Source organism: Arvicanthis niloticus, chromosome 12 (assembly GCF_011762505.2).
Source record: "Arvicanthis niloticus isolate mArvNil1 chromosome 12, mArvNil1.pat.X, whole genome shotgun sequence".
Taxonomy (NCBI): domain Eukaryota; kingdom Metazoa; phylum Chordata; class Mammalia; order Rodentia; family Muridae; genus Arvicanthis; species Arvicanthis niloticus.
Window position 1 is genome coordinate 31687190 of NC_047669.1, and position 27257 is coordinate 31714446.

Here is a 27257-nt window from a genome sequence, read left to right on the forward strand (position 1 = left end):
TATGAAAGGCATGGGGTGGGGTGGGGGGGAAACAGTTGCATTTCCAGGTCACCAGAGGAGCCTACAGGGGAAGAGAGGCTCTCTCTTGTTGCATGTGGCTGGCTTTTTTCCAAACCTAGCCTCTGAAGTTCACAAATGTGACATTTTGTCTCTATTGTTTGCAGTTAAACTTGGATTTTTTTTTTCTCTGCTGCTTCCTGTTCCATACAGGAAGGTCCTGTTTCTCTAATAACATTAGCAACAACTTTTACTGTCTTCTTCACTGGTATTATCTATGCATGCAAAAAAAAAAAAAAAAAAAAAAAAAAACCCACATGATTCAAAAAAGATCTACAGGTGGCTAGAGAGATAGCTACGTGACTAAAAGCACTCGCTGCTCTTGAAGATGACCTGGGGTCAGTGTCAGCATCACCCACAATTGCCTATAATTCCAGGTCCTGGAGATCTGATGCCCTCATCTGATCTCCTCGGACTACTGAACAGATGTGGTACATACACATATACTCAAGCACAGATAAGTAAATAAAATTTAATAAATAAAAATTTTAAGGTTAAAAATATATAGAAGAAATTAAATTGCAAAGTAAAAGGAGTTGGACACATGGCTAGAAATTTTGTTGAAAACAGGACAATTGTTCTTTCTATCCATAGCTGAATGACTTCTGAAAGTAATAAGGCTTCATCCTAAACCCTTCAATTAAGTTCACAGATACTTGTTGAAGTCTTATGATGAACCAGACATTATTCCTGTCATTAGGATCTGTGGTGACCACAAAACTTGTCTTCTAGAACAAAATAGTGTATATGTGCATAAAATTGTTTTTCTCAAACATCTAGGTATGTTCTAAGTTACCCATAACATGTTGAACCCAAAATTCAAACCTTGGAAAATCTTCTCTATGACTGAGTGGTCAAAATCAAAACTAAGGTACTTACATGTTAGTGTTTCCCTAAAGAGAAGGGAACAAAACCAAGCCTGTCCCCAGGCACGAACAGACTCATCCTTCCAGCCCCACCCAAGGGCAATTTCAAGAAAGGTTTACTTTGACTCATGGTTTCATTCCATCATGAAATGGAAGGCATGGTGGACTTACAGCAGAGATCACGTGGCAGAAAAGTCCGCATTATGGTAGACTGGGAAGCAGAGAATAAAGCAACCTGACTGGGCTATAACCTTTAATTGATTTCCTCTGGCAATCTCCTTATGCCAGTGACCCCCACCTCCTAAAGGTTATACAGCCTCTCCAGACAGTATCACTAACTGTGAAACAAATGTTTATTTAACACATAAGCCTGTGGGAGACATTGCAGATTGAGAGTGTAACACTCTGCCTAAAAAGCACTGCAGAGAAAGAGGTTAGGGAAAAGATAGGAGGGCATAGTCAACCCCAGCCTAACCTGGTCTAACCTGGCTTCATCTTCCTCACACATGCTCACAGTCACTTCTACCTTCAACTAACACATGGTCTTAATGAGGTAAGACCCGAGAGGCAGACGAGAAAACAGCACAGTTGCAAAAATAATTTATTGTAAATGTTTTTAGATCACTATATATTAAAATTCCTTGTTACTTTATAAAGATAAAGGCACGCAAAAGTTCACAGTTTACATGTAAAAAAAATAATAAAATAAAAGGGGAAGAAGAAAAATCCACCTGTTTCAGGAGTTTAAGGAACTAGCCTGAAAGTGAAACCATAAGTTACAATGTAGCAATTATCATTATACTATATTACTATAGTATATAGTAGTTAAATAAGAAAGCAAGTTCACATTGTTCAGAACACTACAATTGACACATATTCATACACAGCTGCCTGCCATAGTGACCTGTATCCATGGTTAATCTATCTGAGGTATCAGACTGGGGAATTTCTCATTATACAACAATGAAACTAACTCTCCCAGAAAATTTCCAGGAAGGCAACTTCCCCAACAAAACAAATATTCTGTTCTCTTACGACAGGCAATGTACATTCATAGGTGACTGATACAGTCACTAGGTTCCTTCTGGCCCTCCAAGGGACTTGCATACCATTTTGGACCGTTTCAAAAGGACAGAAATTCTCTGCATAGTAATCATCTGCAGGAAAACACACAAACATCTCAAGAAATTGAGTCCTATCAGGCAACACAAAGCCAGTGTGTGGTATCAATAGCAGAAATTTAAGCGGTCTTAATGATCCTTTGATGACTTTGGTAATAATAATAATAATAATAATAATAATAATAATAATAATAATAACCCACATGGGTGGCAATCTTAAAAGATGGCACCCTGCCCAAAACTCAGGGGCATATATTTTCAAACAAAAAAAAAAAAAGAAAAGAAGAAGAAAGAAAGAAAGATACAGAGTCATCTCAGGAACAATGCAGAGATGAGGAACAATTAAGACACATCAATCATCTTTCCGTATGTAATATTCAACTGTATGCCTAACTGAGCTCAGCTATCAGGTATAAGTGGTGGGGGAAGATGAAGAGCTACACTCCTTAGGTCTTGGAGTTCCTTTTTCTCTTGCCCTGGCTCAGGGGTCCATCAGAGATAATTGTGAGTGGAGAGAAGGCTTCAGTGAACAGCTGGTTGGTTCCCCCTCCTTCCCCTGGATACCCTGATGCAGCTTTGACTCACCCCATCAGCTGGAGTTAACAGAAACCACCTAAAACAAAGCCAGATAACTTATCTTTGCAACACAGAAAAAGCATTCATGTGCTAGTAGGAGCAGCCAATGCTTCAAAGGCAGTGGGAATCTCGTGTTGTGGAATCATAGATTCGCCCCTGACTTCTAGCTCCTGAACCCAGAAGCGACAGCTCTCATGAACTGCAATTCTGAGATGGACCCAGACTTCACATCTGTGTAGAATCAGTGGGAGGACTGTCTTCTTTCTGGTCACTTCTAGACACACTTTTGAATTGTCTTCAGTCTGAGACTCAACAGAGCACTGCTTTCTGACACAGCCCAACCCCTATCACTTCATTCTAGAAGAAAAAAAAAAAAAAGGCAAACCAAAGTCACTGTGTGCTTAGTTTTGATCCAAACTAGAGTTGCCTGGGCAAAGAATCTCAATGATGAACTACCTAGGTCAGATTGGCCTGTGGATATGACAGTGGGGGACTGTGTTGATTGCCTTAGCTGACATGAGAAGACTCAGTCTGAAAGTGGGCAGGAACATTTCCCAGCCTGGAGCCCTGGATTGTGTAAGAGTAGAGAAAATGGCTGAGCACAAAGCCCAGATGCATTCCTTTTCCTTTGGCTCTTGACTGTGGTTATGAAGTGACTAGAAACTTCAAGTTCCTGCATTCCTGAGTTCCCTGCAGTAACAAAATGGAACCTGAAATTGTGTTTTATCACAGCAAAAGAAGTGAAACTAGGCTGGCCACTAATTTTCAAAAGCCAAAATTACCTGGGACATTTGTACTTACAAATGTTGTCATAGAGTCTGAGTATATAATCTTAGGTCAAATTGGAATCACCGGCCAGGCAGTGGTGGCGCACGCCTTTAATCCCAGCACTTGGGAGGCAGAGGCAGGCGGATTTCTGAGTTTGAGGCCAGCCTGGTCTACAGAGTGAGTTCCAGGATAGCCAGGACTACACAGAGAAACCCTGTCTCAAAAAACCAAAAACAACAACAACAAAAAAATTGGAATCGCCATCAATTCTGAATAGAAAGTTTTCACTCTCCGTATACATGCACAAATATGTACATGCATATATATAGATATGCATGCATGCTGAATATCCCTTAAAAGGCAAATAATGTTTATTGGATGCTCACTTATTTTGGTATGATTCATGATAAACATGATGATGATGATGATGATGATGATGGCATTTATTGTGACAATAACTGTAAAGTGTTAGCACCTCAAACCACCATCAGTGTGCCAGGGGAAACTGATGAGGGACATGGTGGAAGGCGGCTGGCTTGGGTGGAGATTCTCATATACATCCTGGCAGACACCTCTGTTCTGCAGTGAGGTTCTTTGGGACAACGATCTTTTTTATTTCTCCCTCACGGTATTTTCTCACTACTCTGTCTGCATACAGAATGTGAACCCCGGAGCAAGATATCAGTTTGTGGATGAGTGAATAGTTACTTAATTTGACCCAGTACAAGGCACCACCAATGCCAAACCAAGTTGTGCATCACTTCAGGCCCTACCTCTTTGCTGTCCCTACTTACCATAGAGAAAGAGAGATTTGGGGTCAAGCCCAAGACTCTCACAAGTAGATACGTTTTTATCGTGGAAACTCTGTCGCATGATGCCGAGCACCAACTCTTCGCTCATCATGTACTTCATAAAGCCATCGTCTTCAGATGGAACTCCAAACTGCAAGTGATAGGTTACCGTGGCATTTTCAACACTGAAAGCCAAACCATTAAAACATACAGACAGATATTATGATGAATAAACAGAATCATATCAAGACCCAGACACCAATCTTAGCATTATTTCTTTGGCTCTATATCTTCCTGTACTAACCAGGGAGAACGCAATGCCCTAGAGCCCTCCCCCTGCCACCACCATACAACACGACCAACTGCTCACACCTTAGGGAACCACTGAGAGTGGCTTTGGAAGGGATGGGCACAACCCGGCTATTATAAAGAAAGATGGAGCACTGGCATAGCACCCATCTGATATTAGCCTTCCTGCTGTGTGGTGAGCCCAGAAGCTCCTCCTCCCTTCCTGTCTTCATGTTCTCAATTCTGCCACCACATGTAAACATCAGAACTAATTAATTTAATAATTTCTTTTAAAATGTTTGTTTATGTATTAGTTCATAGGTTTTCATGCACACACACACCATACACTCACTGCACACATACTTTGATCCTACCTTCCCCCAAGTTTAACCAGTTAACCTATAAAAATGATTATGGTCTATCCCAAGGTTTCTTACCCTGAGCCAACTCCCTACCTCTTGATCTCCCAGAAAATGACATGTGCACTGCAATAAATCATACCTCCCGTGTTTGGGGAGGGGGTGGGCAGGGGGTGAGGGGATACTCCTTCATGTACACTTCCAAAGCCCGTTAAGGCATGATGACCATTTTTTAAAATCTCTTAGTAATGAGACCTAAGGAATTTTCATCCCTGAGGAGGCTCTAATTCTTTCATCTTTCAGTATATATTTTTCTAATATCTTTACAATGAGAATAATTATAGGTCTGCCCTAAATTAGTAGCTTAAGTGGCTTCTCCTTGACACTTAATTTTTCACAGGTAACATTTAATTTTTCTTTTGCTTTGGTCAAGATGGCCCAGATTAGCCTCAGCAATAATAAAAAAACAAATTAACAGGAGGTCACATCAGAGAGATTCTTCTAGGGAATGATTTATAGCTGCTTCAGTCTCTCCAAAGTTAAGCAGGCCATTTCGATGCCATGGATAGGCAAAGAGCTCCCTCTGGAGGCCAGATGTCACATAGGGTGTACATTTTATAATAACAGGTTTGTAAACTCTCCCATATAGCAAAGAACTGTGCCAAGCCCTATGAACCAAGTAAATTACAGAGTCTGACAAGACCCAGTTACCACGATGCCACTAAAGGCAGTGTTAAAAGCTCATTTTCAAACCTCAATCCAGCTAGCCTAGTTAGCATGTGTCATTAATTATCCCTTAGCAGAGTAATCTATCACTGAGGAGGACAGACAGGCAGGCAGCAATCCTGCATGCTCACTGCTACGGATCTGGGCTAACTGATGAAACAGGCCTGGGATGTGTGTTCTGAAGATCAAGCTGAAAGCTAAGAGAGAATATCGAGGTGCCTGACCCAGTCTAAGTGCACCATCCCTGTCGCTCTTGCCTCCACTACCCCGTCTCCCCCGGGAGACTTATTAAAGGCTGACATCTGAAGGAGCTATTTTTCTGTGGAGTTTCCCACAGCAGCTCACCCCTGGAGTAGATATAGCAACTGACACAGCAAAAGGTACTTTCAGGTACTATTGGGCCCATTCTGGACCAGAGTCAGGACCTCTCTGTAGACACAATGCATGTGATAAGCATAGGAACATCTTTTCACGTATGCAAGGACATCATTTTAGATGTGATGGTTTTGAATATTCTAAATAAATGTTAAAAAAAAAAACATGGGGGCTGGGGACTGGAGGCTGGGGTGTGGCATGGTTGGTGGACTGTTTGCCTAGAATGCTTGAAACCTTGGATTCAAACCCCAGCATACAGAAAACCTTAAACAAGGGCACAAGCCTGTAAGCCCAGCATGTATAGGCAGGAGGATCAGAACTCAAGGTGAACATTGGTTACATGACTTTCAGCTATATGAGTCTCTCTCTCTCTCTCTCTCTCTCTCTCTCTCTCTCTCTCTCTCTCACACACACACACACACACACACACACACACACAATGGCAATTCTTTATCTAAAGTACTAAAGTCCTTGGATTTTTTTGTTTAGAAAATATATTTGATCATTCTGATAAGCCCTTAGAAACAGTGATCACGGGAGAGTTCATGGAACTTTTTTTATGGCCTTGCTTGCTCTTTGACTATTTGTGTGCATTGTCTTGCTTGTTCCTTTACTATTTGCATCTATTGTATTGCTAGTTCCTCAACCTAGAACTGACCTTAATACTTGCATACAATTATAATGATATAAAAGCAAAAAAGAGGAAGGGGATAGGATATGGTGTTTATAGGGAGGGGAAATGGAATTACACCCAAAATGTAAATATATAAAATATCCAATAAAAATACCATAAAATTATATATATATATATATATATATATATATATATATATATATATATATTCTATGTGTGTGTGTGTGTGTGTGTGTGTGTGTGTGTGTGTGTGAGAGAGAGAGAGAGAGAGAGAGAGAGAATGTGTTTGTAGGGTTGTTAGATCCCTTGGACTGGAGTCAAATAAGGGTTTGTGAGTTGCCAAAGTGGGTACTAGGAACTGAACACAGGTTTCCTGGAAGAAAAGGAAGTATTCTCAATAGCTAAGCCATCTCTTCAACCTCTCTCCCCACAAATAACTTTTTAAAAATAAATTCTCTAACACTAAGCCTTGGCCCAATTTCTAGACCTGATTTGCTTAGTCTTCTTGTGGGTTTTCCCAGTGTCTACTCCCACCTATTGAATGCTAAGTACAGATCCTTTATATCCATAGCAAGGGCAGGTTCTTGAAAAGACCCAGGAGGCTCTGAGGTGAAAGAATTCTTTACTACAGCTCTACTACAATCTTCAAATGGAAAGACATGTCAGAAGGATGGAGCACAACATGTGAGGTCCAACTATCCAATTCTCCCTTTCCTACACCCATTTTTTGTGCCAGTAACTTATGGCTAAAAACAGTAGGGTCCCCACTGGGCATCGTGTGCCTACAGAGACATCTGAAGAAGGAAGAGATTACCAGACTTCAGGTCATTTCTAGTCCTATCTCATCAAGTTACCACTGGTGTTACATGCTCCTCTCTCAGATCTACTGGTATTGTGGTTTAAGTGGAGAATTTAAACATATAACATTGACTTTGATAACTACCTCCCAGAGACACCCTAGGAACAATTGATAATAATAAGGCTTTCTCATATAAATCTTATTTAAAGTATTTCCAGTAATCTCGATAATAAAAAGGATAATTTGTTAAATGACTCCTTTAACACACACACACACACACACACACACACACAGGAGACAGTGTTTTGATTGGTTCAAACTATTAATTTTTTTAGAATTAAAAAGAAAAATGTATGTATACATTCATGGACACTATATATAGTAAATATGTGCACAGAAAAAAATCAAGACAAACTGTTAGAGCTGTTAATTTTGTAGAGGTGAGTGTAATTAATCACTGGTGCTAGCACCAAAGAAAGGAGACAGAAAGGACAGGTGTGTTTTTATGTTCTTAATGTTGTATCAGGTCAGTATACTTCTGAGCCACTGCTGCAGCACACAGATCCTGTCCCTTCTAGTCCATCACTCTCTGAGGTGTATGTCTGTTTCTGCCCTTAATTGATTTCTGTGTCTATTGTTAAACAGAAATGTTTCTCTTGGACATGCTTTTCCTCTCTGAGGGTGACCACAGTTGAATCACATAATTAGTCCATGATTTCCTTCTTTCTGCTTTGTTGAACTAAGAAGTTTCCAGGCACCATTCCAGCAGGACACTATGGCTTTGACTATCAAGTCTTCTCCCTCTCCAAAGCTCAGGGAAATCATTGTGGGTGAATGGAGATGAGTTGGGTAGGTGAGTGGGTGATCTTCTGATAAAGATAGCAAGAGGTACAGATCTGAGCTCTTACCTGAAATCCAAGATACCAGCAGAAGTGAAAAAACGACTCAGAGCTGGGGACTGTCTATACGTGTCCGTGAGCTAAACACACAGCAAGAAAAAAACACACATGTCACTGGGGATCATCTTACTGATCACCCGCAGAAGCAAATGGCTTCAGGACAAAGGAGAACTCACTCTGGCTAGGAATTCACTTGTTTGAGGCTCTGTATTAAGAGGAAGAAAGTGTAAGCTGACCACAAATCAAAACTCAAGTAAACATTCAAGTGAGATCTTAAAAAGTCACTAGTAGAGTGTTACTGACAGCCAGGTAGCCAGGCACGTGTTTGTAATCCCAGCATTCCCAAAGCCGAGGAAGTGGAACTGCCCAGGAGTTCAAGGTAAGACTGTTTTTTATAATGAGTTCTAGGTCAATCGGTCAAAAAAGAATTAAAATGAGCTTATTGATAAGGCCCAAGTGGCTCACTGGGAATCCTCAACTTGACATATGAGTTGAGCAACACTTGGTAACCTTGATGGTGCTATGGTCAACGACCCTCTGCAGGAGCTTATAGAGGCACCAGTAACTGCCAGGGCTGGGGATGAAATGGGGAGGGATCAGATCAGCACAAGCCACTCAGTACCAGGACATCACTTGTCCTGGGCTTCTTTCTTCTGCAGAATGTCCTTGTTAGGGGAAATATCTATCCTGAATGTCAGTTCCGGCACTTTCCCAGTCAAAGGAACAAAACGATGAAGTTGCAAAGATACAGGGGTTTTGTAGTAAAATTATATCCTAAAAACATGATGACATCCATGGTTCTCCCACCTAGGCTTTATGCCTTTCACATGTTGCTATGCGGTAGCTCTGCAGTCTGTGATATAATGATTTCCTAGTAAACCAACTCATAGATTGAAATGATCAAAAGTATACAAATGATGGAGTAAGGATAAGTAGAGGCCATACAACCAAAGAGGCCTATGGGATTGGGCAAATGAATCTTTAAGAGGGAGGGGGTAGGGAGGCTAATAGAACACAGGTGATGTGAGAGTGGAGGGGGGCATTGTGGGGGCAGAAAAGTACAGCAAGGATGGAGGCTAGGAGACAGGAGAGGAGATGGTGGTAGAAACAGACACAACTGTGTGTATATGAGAATACCATCAGGAAACCTGTAACTTCATATGCTAATTTAAAATGGTAGCAAATCATTTAATACATCTAATATTCTCAACGTTGTAGCTTGGCTCAAAACACTTTCCTTCATTAGCCTACAGTTGGGCAGAGCCATCTAACATAAATATAACAAGAAGCTATAATCATAGAATTTGTCTAAATATTGTCCTCAAAGTCAAAGCACGAAAGGCTGTATATGTGGTCTTTCATACCACCAAAAGTGGTCCTTAAGCTAAGAATGGAGGACATTCTTTCTCCGTTCCCTGGTACTAGCCATTATCCTGACATTGGTACATATCCTTTCTTCACTTATGTTTAGAAATTATTATTTCCCTATAGAATCATAATGAAATGCTATTTATGTTTTTATTCAAATAAAATGTATTATATTCTATACAATCTTCTAAGAGTTGTTTGTTTGTTTGTTTGTTTGTTTGTTTTCATCAGACACATGCTTAGCTCAGGCTGGTCTCAAATTCTAGTGTCTCCCTGCTCCTGATATGAACCACAGATATGTACCATTGTGCCCAAATTGAGCAGAGACTGAAGGAAAGGCCATTCAGTGACCAGCCCAACTTGGAATCCATCACATAGGTAGGCACCAAACCCTGACACTATTACTAATGCTATGCTGTGCTTGCAGACAGGAGCCTAGCATAGCTGTTCTCTGAAAGGCCCAGCCAGCAGCTGACTGAGATAGATGCAGATATTTACAACCAATCAATTAACTGAGGTCAAGACCCCTATGGAAGAGCTAGGGGGAGGATTAAAGGAATTGAAGAATGGCAACTCCATAGGAACAATGTCAAATAACCTGAATACCTGGAAGCTCCTACAGACTAAGCCACCAACCAAAGAGCATACATGGGCTGGTCTGTGGTCCCAGGTACATATGTAACAGAAGACTGCCTTGCCTGGCCTCAGTGGGAGAGGATGAGCCTAATTCTGTAGACTTAATGCCCCAGGGAATGGGGATGCCAGAGGCAGGGTTGTGAGAAAGGGGTGGGTGGGTGAGTGGAGGAGCACCCTCTCAGAGACAAAGGGGAGGAGGGATGGAGTAAAGAACTCTGGGAGGGGAGACTGGGAAGGGTACAACATTTAGTATGTAAATAAAGAAAATAATCAATGTTTTTAAAAGACTTGCTTTTATACTGAAAATTACATTCAAGATTTATGCATAAGATACATCTCAGGGCCCTTAAGTCCAGATCCTACACAGAATACATTAAGTCATTATACCAGCTCATCCATTTCCCCGCTGATGGGGACTTCCTCCCATGCTATTTTTATCATAAACTATGCTAATGCAATTGTTATCCTCAACCACCTCTATGCACCTTTTTGTTCATTTGAAATAGATAGCAAGAAATGCAATTGCTGGTTCTAAGGCAGGTGCATCTTCAACTCAACTCATTGTTGCTGATCATTCTCCATCTTCTTCTCCTCCCTGTAATCAGACCTGTTCCATTTCTCCTATTCTTACTAGACTTAAAATTTGTTCTCAATCTCAGATATGTAGGATCACATCTCACATTGCACATACTGCCCTTCTTATTATAGGTGGAGCACCTTTCCAAGTGTTACTAGATATGTATGTGTAGTGCCCATGTTCCTGGTGCTTATGAAGACAGAAGACATAGGATTCCCTGGAACTGGAATTACAGGCATTGAGAGCTGACGTGTGAACACTGGGAACCAAAACTATGTCCCCTGAAAGAGCAGCAAGTGCTCTTAACAACCACACCATCTCTCAGCTTTCTTTTCTGGGGCTTGATTAGTCCTCCTATCAAGTTTCATAGAAACAAATCCCAACTGCTTTGTACTGGGAAACATATGGCTGAACAAATTTACACTGCATTCCTTCTGCATGTACACTGAAAAGCTAAACACTTTGTTCTCTAACAATAATAGTTCTAGGATAAATCAGGACTAGGCTGGGGTATGGTACTACTCTCAGTGTGGGCACAGCTCTTGGATTAGAATAAAGTCACAACTACACCAAGAGCAAGACCAGACCCACTCTGGTCCAACCTGCAGCTTCAATCCTGACACTGTTCTGGACCTTTCACTGTACCAGTAGTGACCTTGTGATGAGTTAGCTACTTCCAGGTATATCATGAAAGCTTGGTGAGCCATGGCTTCATTCAATAGCAAGCACTGTAACATATAAAACCTAGTAGGACCCTATGAGGGTGCACATCTTCTTGCCTACCTAATCTCAAGGAGGCTGCACAACCAAACACACTCCTATCTGAGCAGAAAGTCAATGGCACTTGGTGTTTGTATAAATCTGATCTTCAGAATGGAACTTTTATAAGACATGACAGGCATTTTGTCACTCCTTTTCTACAGATTAAGATCAAGCATTTCAAGACATTAAAAAATTGCTGGTTTCTTCATGTATAGCTTGTAAATTCTGAAGGCCAAATTCACAATTAAGTGTGAAAGACATGAAGGCCAGCTCCTTCCCATTTTACTCAGAGAAGGTAAAGCAGTGGAGGAGCACATCTGAATTATCAGGAAAGGAACAGACACAATGTGATAAGAACTTTGGAAGAAAAGAGAGCCCTCTCAGTTCTTGACTTCCTGTATGAAGAAAGTGGATGATGGACAGGAGTTGGTAAATTCAAGTTCTAGAAGAAGACTTTCACTGCTCAGCATGAGAGGAAGGTGAGGGTAGATGCAGGATACCACAAAGGATGTTTGTTAGGGCACTAAAAGTGTTGGTAATAAATAATAACCATATGCCTCTTGTAGATCATGCCTATTTTTTTTGTAAAAACTTTTGTGTGTATTAACTGTATTTCCGTGCATGTACATGTGTGTGCATGTACATATGTGTGTGCACCTGTGTGTGCATGTCGGTGGAGGCCAGAAGTTGTCTTTCTCTGTTGCTCTCCACCTTACTTTTTAAGCTAGTCTTTCTTCCTGAATCCAGAGCTCATCAAATAGACTAGGTGGCTAGCAAGCTCTAGGGATCTGCCAGTCCCCCCAATCCCCAACTCTCTCACCACCAATAGAATTATAGATTGAGGCATCCATGCCTGGCTGCCTTTCATGGGTTCTGGGGATCCAAACCCAATTCCTCATGTTTCTATAGCCATCTCCCCAACATTCATTATTTCAAACCTATTATTTTTCCCTGTTCCTTTCTACATTCATCCTAGGATCTAGCACTCTGCACATAGCAGACCCAGGAAAATGTCAAAGCTAAAATTGGAAATTAGAAGATAGAAGATATGACTGTGCACAGTCTAAAGGTTTTTTTCGGTGTTGTATTTGAGACATCTATCTCAGTTCTTTGATCTACTTGATTTTGTACTGGGTTCATAGGAACCCTGGTTACAGAGCATATTCCAAGCTCTAGACGCTGTCCAGTTGAAGGCTGTAATAGCGATCTTTGTTGTGAACAGCATCCTCTTGTTTGACATTTTTATGTCTTTGTTTGTGGTCTGGTTGCTTAGTTTGGTTTGGTTTTGGAATCAGAAGGTTTGGTTTTGAAGACAGGCTTTCACTCTGTAGGCCAGGCTGGCCTGCAAATTCACTGTGTAGCCCACGTTGCAATCTTTGTGTCTCAGCTTCCTAAGTGCTGGAATTCTGTACATTAGCCATTACCCCTACCTCCTCAAAAGCTAAATGCATAACAGTCTGTTGAACATCAAGTGTTCTATCCTTGGCTAGAATGGCTATGTGCTTATGAGGGTACCAGGAGCAAGGAATGATGCATTGAGATCAGAATCACAGGGTGACAATAATCGAGGGTAGCTCTGCTGCACTGTGTTTTGGTCACACATTCACCTGGAAGCCCAACCAAAAGATGAAAGTTGTTAAATAAAAATGATTGGAGATATCTTGAGATGTGGCTTAGTGGTTAGGAGCATGTACTGGTCCTATAGAGAACCTATGTTCCCAGCACCCATACCAGGTGACTCACAACCCACCTGTCTGCAGTTCCAGTGGACTTGACACATTCTGGCCTCCACAGAGACATGGATGCATATGATTCATATAAATCCACACAGGCATACATACATACTCATAAATAAAATATTTTAATTATTTAAAAAATTACGGGATGTCACTGTTGTTATTACACCCTTGTGCTCCAAGTTAAACATCAAAACAAGGTCATAAAAGCCGAAGTTTTCATGTTACCAGGATAAAATTAAGATGCACATCCAACTGTCTGGTAAGTCATGATTGAAGTGACAGCCAGATTTCCCAAATAGGCCACTTTCAATTTGCTTGATAATAAAGCTCACTCAAATTTTTATCTTTACTTATAAAAACCAGTAACTAGAAATAAACAATGCTTAACAAATCAGCTACTTTCTGTCACCCCGTCACCCTGTTCCCACTTTACATAGAAAGGCTTCTTGAGAGTCCTACCCACTCTCTTTTGATTACTCCTTTCTTCAAACCCGTCTAGGTCTATAAATCCAAATCCATTTGTTCAGACCACCAGAGGATTTATTCTTTTTATGGAGTCCTGTATTCCACATTTCTAGAACTGACAAATATAGTCAATCAAGCACTGCATGGTGCATGGCTGGAACCAGCACAAATGAGGTTAAAACTGGAGGATGGAGGCTTCGAGGACAGCGTGGGCTACATAGTGAGACTGTCTCAGAATATTCCTGGGTGTAGTGTGAGCTCTTTGATAAGTTAGCGAAGATTGACTCACGAAATCGTCAGTATGTCTGCAGAGCCTCCATCTTGCAGAAGATTCTTCTGCCTTTCCCATCCCACAAATCATGCACCTAATCTTACAACCAGGAGGCTGTAGTTACACACTTCTTTGCCATGTTCCAATCACTAAGTTCCTTCGAGTAAAGATGCCTCTGAAATCACAACTCTTCTTTATGGTCCCCACGGCTGCCCCAATCCAATCAGCCTTTACTTCAGATGCACTGCTGCCTCAGAACTATTCTCTTCAAGTACTGTGCAGTAGTACCCAGAAAGAAAAAACTGAAAATCTAACCATGTTAGTTTACAAGAGAAAATCTTTACATAGTCTACCAAAAAGTGGGGAAACTTCTATGTCCTTCTCCGTACTTTCCTGATCAGCTTAATCCCTGAGAGTCCTCAACACAACATGCTCAGACTCAGTATACCATTGCACAGTCCCCTGAAATATAAATATCTCCTGTTGTTCCATCTCTCTGGTCCCACTTTACAAGGAGAGTATGTATATGCTATAATATTCACAGCCCTTATTTTATAACTAGCCTAAGGACCAGATCCTTCATCTACTTCCACCCCCTGGAGCACACTGGTCAACCAACTAGCCAAACTGGCTGTTTTCTGGGTCTCAGTTAGAAATTCTGTTTCAAAAATAACATGGAGAGCAATTGAAGAAAACACATGATATCAACCTCTGGCCTTGACATGTGTACACATGTGCACACATGCATGACGTGAACACATGTGCACACACAGAAACAATCTCAACAATACTGTATGTAACTCAGTAATAGGACTTACTACACTGGAACTATTTGGTTCCTTCCCCTATTTGATTATGAACCCATAAGCAAGGACTATGTGGTCCTGGCACTTGGAATCATGAAATCTTCAAGGAATACAAGCTAGTTAAAATACAGGACCAGCATACGTGAAGGAACCCTGTCTTCTGGGATTCACATAGCTGGAGATCAGACCAGGTTCAACCCACATTCTGGCTTTGCAGCACAGAAGACCCACTCACAAGCATCTTCTGCTGCTAACATTCAGACAAAAGAAGCAGCTTTCTCTAGAGCTCTTTGCCAACTGTTCTAACAAAACTCATAATCCAATGTTAAGACCTCAGTAAACAATACGTAAGACATAATCACCCTTTCAGCGAGCAAGTGATGTAATTCCTCTTCATTAGCACACTCCTCTGGAATCTTGAGCATGATGAAGAATGTTTTGTTTGATGATAATTCAGGTATTTCATTTTCATCTTCATCGATATAAGTCACTGAACAGGTTGAGGGAATAAAAATAATGGTGAGTGCGTGTATAGAGCAATAAATTTAGTAAAGCCAGATGTGGTAGTGCACACCTATGATCCCAGAGCACAGAGGCAAGGGAACCACTTCAGATTCTAGGCCAGCTTGTTCTACGTAGCAAGCTCCCAGGCATCCATGACTTCATAGTGAGACCGGTTCTCAAAATATACAAAGCAAACAAAGGTATTCATTCTGTTGGCTGCTATAACTGAACATAACTTTCAGTATTCGTGGAAGCTAAAGCCTTGGCACAGTCAGTAAGTACAAGCAGAAATATTTTCTTTGCTTAACCAAACAGAATAGAAGAGTCACTTTTCTTCACTGAGATAAATGTTTTGTTGGTTTTAGGTCAAAGGGGTCTCAGACACCACTGGATATAGACCAGGGGAAAAACCACGAGGAAAAATTAGGAAGAACATGAACTTTTTTTCTGCACTAAATCTGAAAGTTAGCTAAGTACCCAGGTATTGGAATAGGTGCTAGAAACCACCCTGTATGGACACATACAGGAAGTGATTGTCAGCAGCTTCACTGAGCCACCTTCTAGTTCATCAATGTCAAAGACCATGAGGGGAAAGTGGTATCCCAGACAAGGGTGAAGGTGGGACTAGAAACTGAAGATATGAGTCCATGTCTCCAAGTGTTCCTAGAGACAGGGCATGGGTATGAAGTCATCACTCCGGCCTGTGTTCCACAGGGGAGGGATGTTGACATACTCTGTTTGCAGAAGGGAATTCAAACTTCACTTAGAGCTCCAGGGCCTGAAGAGCAACTCATAGAACAATGAGCTCTGTGTTGTTTGTGTTCTAATGATTAGAGCTAATTGATTTTTAAAGAGTTAGAGCTAGAGGAAAGAAGGAAAATCACACAAAGCCAGGAGTCAGGGCTGAGAAACTGGCACTGACATGCTTATTCCAGTTCTCTTGGCTTCACTCCAACCTCACAAGCTCACACCACACAGGGGGAATCACCTCATCTGCCCTGTGAAAAGCGTGGGCTGAGAAACTGGGTGCTCTCAGGCTTCCCCTCAAATTCTGTGTCTCATACATCACCAACGCTGCCTCTTACTGGACTTTGAAAGGTCATCTTGGCATGAAGTCAGTGTTTTTGATAGAAATGCAGATAAAATGCAGAGCTTCTCTGTCTCAAAAACGTAGGTGGAGAGCAATTGATGTCAACCTGTGACCTTCACATGTGCAGGCACACGCACATACACATACTCATACATACATACACAGACTCACACACACATACACACATATACATACTCATAGACACATACACACACTCACACACACATACACACATATACATGCACACACACACACACACAAATGAACATGTTCAACAGTCTTACCCAGATGTTAACCCCATGAACTACAATAATAATCAGTATAGCAAAATATGCCCATGGATACAACAGATGCAAGAATGCCGTGGGAGTTACCAACTGATTAGATTTAAGGCCCACTGAGTTTCTTCCCTGGAAAAAAACTCACACCTAGTGTTGTAAATATCTGGCCGAGAGTCCATTACTGAGGGACTTATAGGCCACGGAAGTAAATATCCTACTATTATTCTACAAAATCAACATAAGAGCAAACTGCTTCTAAATTCTTATCTTTACATTCATGGATTATTAACATTCTCAAACATCATCATCAGAGAAGTTTCTTTGGGCAATAGATGGTAATGAAGATAGAAATTCAAAGGTGACCAAAATGCAAAGAATCTGCCTCAGTGGATTACTCAGCCATGACTGGGCATCTACATACCCCACCACCAATGCTCAGAGACAACTGTGGAAGAAGGATTAAAAAGTTTGTAAGATCTCAGAGTCAGGAAGACAAAAATGCAGTCTTCTCAACAGGACAGGACAACTGCACTCATGAACTCATAGTAGTTGTGGTTGTCTGCACAAGATCTGCATAAGATCAAGCTGATCCACATTCTAACATAACAGAAGGAGGGGTTCCTGAGCCTCCACCTTCCAGGAGCTACTGTCAGTTAATAGCTTCTAGGGAAGGGCAAGACAGTTTGTAAAGTGTAGTCCTGAAAGGTCAACCATGCTTCAGTAGGTGGTCTCACTCCTAGGAATATATGGTCAGCACAAATTAGACCACATAGGTTATTAAAACAAACAAACAAACAAACAAAAAATGAAAACACCAGGACTGACATTGGGAAGGAGTGGGGTGATGGGAATGGATGGAAGAGGAGGTTAGAGGAAGAATGGGGGTTAAATGATCAAAAATGTATTGTGTGATACTGGTAGAAATATTAAAGTTAAAATAAAATAAAAAAAAAAAACAAGACAAAACTATCACTAACTTCTCACAGATACTTCTGCTTACTAACCAACCCAAAAAGAGAATGTCTTTTCTGGCTTCAGTAATCATACATTAATTTTGCTTACTTTGAACTTTAAATAATGGAACCAAACTGGAAATAAACAAAGCAAAACAAAACAAAAGAGCCCAGTATGATCTTATGTGCTGTTAATTTTGTTCTGGAAGGAGACAAGCATACGTAGCTCTGTGGTAGAAGACTCTAGTGCATATGAGTGTATATGCATGTCTGTGTATTAGTCATGGAATTCTGTAGACTCAGACAAGAGTGGACAAAGTAACTCACAAAGATGACAGCTATAAATAGGACCAAAGGAGGGTAAAGGTTAGACTTCACAATCAGATAATTGCTAGTCACCATAGTACAATAAAATTAGGGTCAATAGACACAGAGGTTTAGAAGTATTCAGAGAGTAAGATCTCAATGCAGACCTACCTCTCTGCACTCCAGTAAAAGAAGAGAAAGAAAAAAAATACCTCAGTAACATGGCAAATTCCATGGAAGATTGTTTTAAAGGAGAGATGCAGGTACTACCCTTAGATAGAACCTTTGGATGCTTAGGGTATTTTGTAGGGAATGCGAGTAAGACTTGAGTCTTGGGAAGGTGGAAAAACACCAAAGATATAATGGAAAGACTATCCTGCAAAAATATGAGGGAACTTTCAGAAAGTGGGTCAAGGGAATAGTTCCTGCTTTAAAGGACCTTTGTAGGTTACAGCTGCTCACGCTATCTGCCAAGGATTTCCTCCATGAGTCACCGGAACCAGGAAGTATCTCCCTGTGAAAGGTTCATGTACTCTCTACTGAAAACTGAAGTAGTCCACTCAATGTTGTATCACTTAGAAAGTCTCTGCTCAGTCATGTTACAGCATTTCTTCCTATGGAAGACCCTGTAAACTAAGAGGTGGGCAGGTCAACTGCAATGCTGGGGGAGGCCATTTGGGCATCCCGAGTGCTCTAACTTTAAGCCTGTTTGTTAAGAGGCATCTCTCTGTGTGTTGTTGCTCTTTTCTAACTAAGGTACCACAGTGAAAAGAAACACGTGAAAGTGCTTAATGATCTCTCCAAATTATCTACAAAGAAAGTGACTCTGAGGGGAAGAGGAAAGTGTTCTCTCTCTCCCCTATGGCATGATGGTTTTAATGAGAATGGCCCCCATAGGGTCATATATTTGAAAGCTTAGTGTCCAGTCAACGAACTTCTTAGAAAGAATAGGGGACATGGCCTTTTGGAGTGGGAATAGCCTTGTTGGAGGAGGTGTATCAGTGAGAGCCGGCTTTGAGGTTTCAAGAACCACTGCCAGTCCTCTCTCTCTCTCTCTCTCTCTCTCTCTCTCTCTCTCTCTCTCTTTCTCCCTCTCTGTCTTCCTTCTCCCTCTCTCTATTCCTCTCTTTCTGTGTTTGTGTGCATATTGTATATATATTCTTATATACCATACATATACACATATACATATATGATCTTCACATCAAAAATTTTACAGTTCTTCAAGGAGAAGGAAATTAAATTGTGCATTAATACAATTCTCCACAGAGCTGGAACAAAACCAGTTCTCCAAAGTCAACAAGCTTCACTGGACTCTGCCCATAAATTTCCAATTAAAGAAAATATCAATGTTAGCTGGGTCTGGTGGAGTGATGACCTCTTATGCCTATTGTGTACACAGCCTATGCATACATGAAGCTGAGTCGTCACTCTCAATCAGTCATCACTTCAGTACACAGCAGAGCAGAGGAGGAGGAGATAGGCCAATCTCAAATATTAGACAATAACAAGTGCTCAGTCCTGAGAGGTCAGAGAACAATAAGACCAGCCACTTTGCACTAAATCACCACACACAGGAGAGTCTTAACAACGGCAGTTAGACTTCTTCACTGGACACCCTACCATGGGTCCCATATTACCCAGCTAGCAAACCCTTTTGTCCGGCATCCAATCGCTGTCCTGTTCTGCATAGTCAGTTCCACCTGGGTTCAAATTGTCTGGGAACTATAGAACCTTGAGACTGGAGTTTCAGGGATTTGAGAAAGGGCAGGAAGAGACTGGGCCATGTAGATCCTGAGGAATCTCTTTGTCTCACTAAGTCCTAACGCCTGACTCTCTCAATGCCAGCCACCCTTTCTCCTATTTCCCACACACTACACACTCGGTTCTGCAAATATGTGATTCATATCAATAAGCGTGGTGATTGGGCAGTGGCTGAAGATTGCCAACTGTCATCCCAGAACTACTAGCAGAGCAGCTCTGGGTGTGGCTAGCATGCTCACACACCGGTCAGCCAGCTGTCATGCTCCTTTTTAATCTATTGTGGCCTGCACTGTCCCACTCAGATTCCTCCCTGAATCTTTAATGATTTAGCAAAATAATGTTGAAATTATTTTCAAAGCTTAAAGAAAAGCTACTGTCTTAAAATCTCAAGTTATTTCAAAATGCCAAGCAGAGATAAGAAAAAAATGTATTCAATTATTAATGATATATGTTAACTGTCTTAGTTAGGGTTACTATTGCTGTGATTTAAAAAAAACAAAAAAAAACAAAAAACTGTCATCAAAAGGAAGAAAGAAGGTTTTTTGGCTTATCTCTCCATATGACTGTACATTATCAAAGGAAGCCAGGATAAGAATTCAGGCAGGACAGCAACCTGGAGGAAGGAGCAGAGACCATGGAAGGATGCTGCTTACTGGCTTGCTCCTCATGACTTGCTCAGTCTGCTTTCTTCTAGAAGTCAGAACTACCAGCCCAGGGGTAACACCACCCACAATGGGCGGAGCCCTCCCCTATCAATTTCTAATTAAGAAAATGCCTTAAAAGCTTGCCTACAGCCTGATTTTTGGAAGGCACTTGCTTAGTTGTGGCTCCCCCCTCTCCAGTGACTCTAGCTTGCGCGTCAAGTTGATGTAAAACTAGCCAGTACATTAACTGAACAGATTATTTTCAAATTGAAAGCCCTGTAAGTAGTTGCCATTTCTTTAGTCTACCATGATTCTCACAGCCTGAGAGCCTGACAGGCAAGATGGCAAACAAAATAAGTGCTTCTCTAGGAGAAAAAAAAAAAAAAGATTATTTTTGCAATTTCTTGTATAAAATTAACATATGTTAAGATGCAAATCTGCAGTGAAATTAAAATTAAGTTTGCATTATAATATTAAAAAAGCTATTCTGAAACTTTGGAGTACAGCTTTTCACATCTCAAAAAAAAATTTTTTTTTTTTGAAGGAAAGTGAATCTGTCTCTGCAGATTGCTTCTTGTAGTTGAAGTCAGGTGAGTTCCAGTGAATAGATAAACAAATTCAGAATGCTAAACCATTTGCTTTATGGTTGGCTTCCTTGGGTGCTACCAGGCACATCAGTCAACTTTCGGGGTTGCATCAGGCACCTGAGACAGGAGGAGGCTGTGTGACTCAGCTTTGGTTTCAGCATCTGTCTGTGGCAACTGATGTACAGTGTTATAATAATGTACAGATTATGTCAATGCCATTGTCCTCAGCATGGCGGAGGAGGAGCAGCACACCTCAGAGATGCTCCCTACTTAAAACAAGCCCACAGCTTCAAGGCATCACCTGTCTCACCTAAACAATGTCTGACTAAGGAGACATGGTGCTTATCTGAGAAACTCAATGGCTGAAAGTCGGCTTCCAAACACCATCAAGCTTGAAGAAAGGAATAGGAAAATTTGCCTTCTAGGAAAAAAAAAGGGGGGGTCCAAGAATCCCTCTGGAAAGACTCAGAGCTCCCTGTCATTATGACATTCTGTGACCTGAGAACATGAGCCAGACCTCATGAAGGTCACACCACCTTAGGAGACCCCATATTGGTTTTTTTTTTTTTAAATAGTCTATCCTATCTTCATGATTTTGATGTTATATTAAAATAATTTTACCAGGTCACTAACAATTGTCTTCTGTAGAATTTTAAAGTCTTTGAGGTTGTTACCATTTTAAGAATTATTCCATGTATTATTAAGAGATTTCAAGGTACACAAAGCTGGTATACTCCAGTAAGCAAATAATTTTTACATTAAAGTAGGTAGGGGAAAGGAATTATCTTATTGGCTCATGAAGAGGTCTCACTATGTACACACAGGTTGGTCTCTAGCTCACAATACAGCCCAAGCTGGTCTTTAACTAGAGACACCTTCCCACCTCAGCTTCCCAAGAACTGGGATTACAGGTGTAAGTCATCATGCCCAGCTGCCTAAGCCACTGTTCTAGTCCTGTTATGTATAATAAAATAGCAGTGAATACATTCTTGGTTTCAGTATAAGTCATAAGCATTCAACAAGGTATCCCAGTGTGTCAGCACAATCCTCTTACCTCCTACAAGGCATAGGCTTATAATGATCACTATAGTGAAACACAAGAATATGGTGACAATGACCATCCACAGTTTACATTTTCCAACCACGCTCTTGTTGCAGGGACTCCAGGGGCTTTCCCTGTCCACCTAAAAAGCAAAGAGAGACTGTGAGGTAGTCACTGGGTTTCAGCAAATAGTCTCAAATTCCTACTAGAGAGCAGTGATGTAGAATTAAGGTCATCAGCTCCTTAACCTCAAGAGACTATACGACATTGAATCAAATCTAAAACAGGGAAGACTGGAACCTCAAAGGGGAAGCTAGCCAAAGGCCCCCTGGGTGATCTGAAGTGGAGATAGGAGGCAAGACTTTATTCCTAGAGGTTTTTTTTTTTAATGTATTTATTTCTAACTCACATGAAAATTGTATATATTTATGGAGTCCACTGAGATATCTCATGTATAATGGTAGATCAGGGTAATTGCTGGCCCATTACCTCTAATGTTTATCATTTCTTTTGTGTTACAAACATACAAATTCCTCTCTACTTGCTTTTTTGAAATGTATAATCCACTGTCAACCATAGTTTCTCTACTGTGCTACGGAACATCGTGAGGCATTTTTTTCTGTCTGTCTGTCTGTCTGTACCTCTATTAGCCACCTGCTCCTCATCTCTCTGTTTCTATTCCCTCCCCTGCCTCTCGTAAGGAGACTTCTGCTCTCTGCTTTTATAAGATCAGAGTTTTAAACTTCAGCATACAAATGAGAACATATAATATTTGTCATTGTGTGTGGAAGGAAGGGTTTTTGAAGGTTTTATAAGCTCAGGAACCAACATCTAGTGATTCATGACAGAGCTGGCCAACAGTCCAACCTAAGGACTGGGATGTGATATGATAAAAAGTCGTGAAACTGAGATTAGAGTGAGATTCGAGAGTGAAGGACTGGAGCCTGCTGTGAAGCATTTTGTGTTGGTTTTCCCTTGCTGTAACAAAATACCGGAAAATGATCAAAGATTTATTTGAGCTATGGTTTTATTTTTGGTTTTAGACCATGGTCAGCTAATTCTATGGCAGGAGCAGCACATCACAGCAATGGGAATCAGAGACCATGCACCTCCTGGCAATCATCCAGCGTTTTCCAGTCATGCCAGCAAATTATGGTTCTAGGAACAGAGAGGTCTATAAGTGAAGTTAAAGCCCGCAGGATCAGATTACCTTTCCAAAACCCTATCACTGTACTTGGAAGCACTTGGAAATGAAGCCTTCAACACATGAGCGCCAGATAGCTCAGGTCCCACTACTGTAGGTACGATTTCTGTTAAGGCTGTCGGATCTAACTTGGTGTGTACCAGTGATCTGTTGAGAGGCCTCAGGTGGGTTCTTCCACAAGGCGCCCTCCATATGAGCTTGCACTCTCCGCCTTACATTCTGTGACTGCGTTGGATGGCCATGGTGTTTTCAGGGTTTTTCTGTGAATACTACAAGAGATCCACCAGCTCCCCAGGTAAGTGACTAAATACCTGACATTAATACAGGAACTGGAAACATTGGCAGGATTACCTATCTCTGGCCCCAAAAGTTTGTCTTCTTCTTGACTCAATTAGGAGAGTTTATTATAATAACAATAAAAACAACTAGAGGTAAACAGGACGTCCGTGCACAGGAAAACCTGCACCTTCATATCCTCACATTTGATCCACACATTTCATCTAAACACAGAAAAGCCAATTGATTCTTGTATTACACTGAATAATGCATAAAAACAGGGCTAATTTGGTAGTTCAGAAAAACCTTGGTCACCACAGAACAGTCAATTTACTTAATTTTTATTAACTAATACAATGATGATGCCATCACGTAAGATGTCTTTGGGACACTGAGTCAGGACCCCTGTAATGAGCCATAAAAGAAATTCAGTCTCACCTATTATCTACAATTTCTTTTGCAATTTTTTTGCCCAAGGGTATTAGCCTGTAGTAACAATAGACAAAGCAGTGTTCAATGGCTTACATTCCTTTCCTTCTACATTCCAAAGCAGATTAAGAAAGAGAGACAAATTCTTCTTCATAATTTCTCCGAGCCCAACTTTTCCAAACAGGAAGACCCTTATGATCTCAGTACCACTCCCTCCCATCATCCATTCACCCATCTTTCTGCAACTTATCCAGATCTGTCACATGGTTCCCCATGTGTTACTTAAATTATATAACAGTATATATTTATTTGTAATACATAATTTGTAATTGAGGCAGCTATAAATGAAATGATATAAATCATGTCATATGTATTCACCTATACATGATAAGATTAATCAGATGGGGCCAGCAAGATGACTCAGCAGGTAGAGGTCCCACAGCCAAACTTGACACCCTGAGTTTGATCCCTGGGATACACACAGTAGAAGAAAAATCCTGACTCCAGCAAGTCATTCCCTGACCTCAGTATGTACATCATGGCCCATGTGTGCACGTGTGCATACACACACACACACACACACACACACACACACACACGGAGGAAATCAATGTAATATTTCCTTAAAATTGACTAACAATGTAGACCTGAGACACTGAAAGACATTGAGTCTGAACTTTAGGGGGCCCCACAAAGTGAAGCCGAGCTGTTTGGTTGTATCTCTGTGCTTCAACTTCACTCAGCTATTTCATCTGTCAAACCTGAAAACTAGTACCCTTGTCTTCTACTTTCATTTCTGTCCCTATGAGCTAACACTCTGAACAAAAACAACTTGGGGGAGGAAGGAAGGGTTTATTTGGCTAACACCTCTAGGCCACAGGCCTTCCTTGAGGGAAGTCAGGGCAGGACCTCAAGCACGAATCTGAGGCAGAATTCATGACAGAATGCTGTTAGCTGGTTCTCACACTGGCTCATGCTGAACCAGTTTTCTTACAGCCCAGGACCGCCCAACTAGGAATGATATTCCCAACAGTAGCCTGGATCTTCCCATATCAATAGATAATCTAGACAATCCCTTACAAACAGACCCACAGATCAACCTGATACAGTTACTCAACTGAGACTCTTGTCAGCTGATCTTATGCTGTCTCAAGTTGACAGTTCATGCTAACTAGGGCAGCGCTGTCTACGTTGATAATGATTTACGGCATGCATGTGTGAAACTGTTGCACATAATAGCAACAGGTGCAAAACATATGATCCAGAAAGTGTATGGACTTAAATAAGCACAAAAGTCAGAACTATTATCATACAACTTAAGATGGCGACACAAAATTCTTATGTCCATAAACCATGTGCCTGTGCTAGCCAGTCCGTACTGAACTCATTAATTGACCTTTCATGTTCAAACACCCTCCAACCTATTCTAGAGTCAGAGGATGACGAACATGTTAGGGGAGAGTTGGAGGTTTTCTGCTCTCTTTCCTTAGTAAACGCTACCATTCAAGTAGTTCTAGAAGACTCTTCAGGTTCTGAAGAACCCACCCTCACTCCATTCTACCAGGTATTAAAATTTTCCTAGTTACTAACCTACAAAGCAAAATTACAAGGAAGTCTGGCACATCTGCATACATCTGACTAACAAGGAAGTCACTAGGACACTGAAGCCTAATCTTAACAAGGCAGATGCTAAACAATTGCAAAATTCTGATACCCTGCATGGATTTGGCGTGTTCTCAACTGTTGTCCATGGGCAGTCTAGGGCTCCCAGATCCTAAATGGAGCATATGATGTTAACATCACTTCATAGCCTTCTCTGGGCTCACACACTTTTTTTTTTTTTCCTGGAGAATGTCTCAGTCTTTGGGGATGTGTTGGGTCTGACTAACTTGAGGTAAGTATTTGTAATTCCCCTTCCCAGACCTTGCCCTGGAGAATCATACAGAAAGTACCTAATTATGGCTGCTTGCACTGGCCTTCAGCCATTATTCTCCAAACTTCATTCTGTGGTCTTATTTCAGGCAAACATAAGGTGCCAACTTAGACTCCAAGGTACTTATGAAATAAGACATTGCCACACAGTGTTTCCAGCAATCACTGTGGACCAAGAGTAATGTTTTTAAGCTTTAAATTTTCTACTAAAGTCAGAACTTGGGCACAAGAAGGATGGGGGTGGTGTGGGGTGAGAAAAACCAGGCTAAAACAACGAAGAATTGGCTGTGCTCAGTAAAACTTAAGGAAACCTTTGGATTTGATCAAAAGACTGGGTGGCTCAGCATTCCAACTCTCTAATGTTTTTACAAGGATTTGATCTGTGAATAATGCTCAGCTATGACATCAGAAAAGGCTTCAACCTACACACCCCTAAGGCCTTCCTCAGAGATGAAAAGACGGTGAGCTAGTTCTTAGGTAGAACGTTGATATTATTTCCCTTATACTGAGCTGGCAAGTTCACAGCCCTCAGTCTGGCCGTAGGAGCTCTTTCCTCTCTTTGTGCTTTGCCTTTTTCTCTTCAGGAGGAAGCAAGGACCAAAGTAGGAGATAACAAAATGTGTTTGAAGGTGGGGGGAGGGCGCGAAGGACATAGCTGGTTAGAGGTAGGAGACAGTGGACTGTACGCCCCTAGAGGTGATGGTGGTGGGGTGCTGGAAGGGAGATGGGGGGGGCGGGGAGAGAAAGTTGGGGGAGCGGGGAGAGAGACAATATGATTCAATCTATCACTCTATTTTTACTTGCGAATGAAAGAGAAACAAGTTAAAAGTTACATAACTTTCAAACGCCACCTCCACCTCTAAAGCTTTGCTCCCCGTTGAAAGAAGCAGCCACGCCCCTCTACAGGATTCCTGGAGTCTCTAGGCGAGGTCGAGTCTGAGTAATGGAAGGGTCTGGTCTAAGGAATTCCAAAAGTTCCTGCATTCTTTAACCTCCCACTCTTTGCGTGTCCCTTATGCAGTGCCAGGCCCCTTTCCTGCTGTCACGCCAGAACCCTAAGTCCTTACCTGGGCTGGGATAGGGTCCTCGGCGGAGCAAGGCTGGACCTGGAGGTTGTTGAGAGGCATCTGCTCTCCCTGCTCCCCGTCCAGTATCATGAGTTCCAGCTCATCCCGGGGCGATGGGGGTCTGGACCCTTCCATGGCAGCGCCAAAAACCGAGGCTCCGCTGCGAGGCAAGACTCAAGCACCTAAGGGTGCAGAGTCCAGCATAGGAGACTACTCAGCTCACACCCCACCCACCAGGCGCGGCAGGTAGACCTCGGGCGGCGCCAGATAGACCTGTGGTGGCTGACCTGGAGGG

General features: G+C 41.5%; 1 protein-coding gene across 1 annotated transcript; it reads right to left on the minus strand.

The window, feature by feature from the left end:
- Positions 1 to 1508: 1508 nt before the first annotated feature.
- Positions 1509 to 27097, minus strand: C12H3orf52 (chromosome 12 C3orf52 homolog). Its single transcript, XM_034515607.2, has 6 exons — positions 26963 to 27097; positions 22067 to 22196; positions 15246 to 15373; positions 8269 to 8339; positions 4183 to 4364; positions 1509 to 2977 (listed from the first exon to the last, which is right to left on the minus strand). The coding sequence occupies exons 1-6, from the start codon at positions 27095 to 27097 to the stop codon at positions 2973 to 2975; spliced, it is 651 nt and encodes a 216-aa protein (XP_034371498.1). The 3' UTR covers positions 1509 to 2972.
- Positions 27098 to 27257: the final 160 nt, after the last annotated feature.

Bases quoted from the DNA above. Each gene is read 5' to 3' on its own strand.
- C12H3orf52 (XM_034515607.2), bottom strand. From the start codon at position 27,097: ATGGAAGGGTCCAGACCCCCATCGCCCCGGGATGAGCTGGAACTCATG. The intron at 22,197-26,962 runs GTAAGGACTTAG...TTTGCTTTTTAG, and splicing joins AGGACCCTATCCCAGCCCAG to GTGGACAGGGAAAGCCCCTG. The intron at 8,340-15,245 runs GTGATTATGTCT...CTGTGTGTTTAG, and splicing joins ATCACTTGCTCGCTGAAAGG to CTCACGGACACGTATAGACA.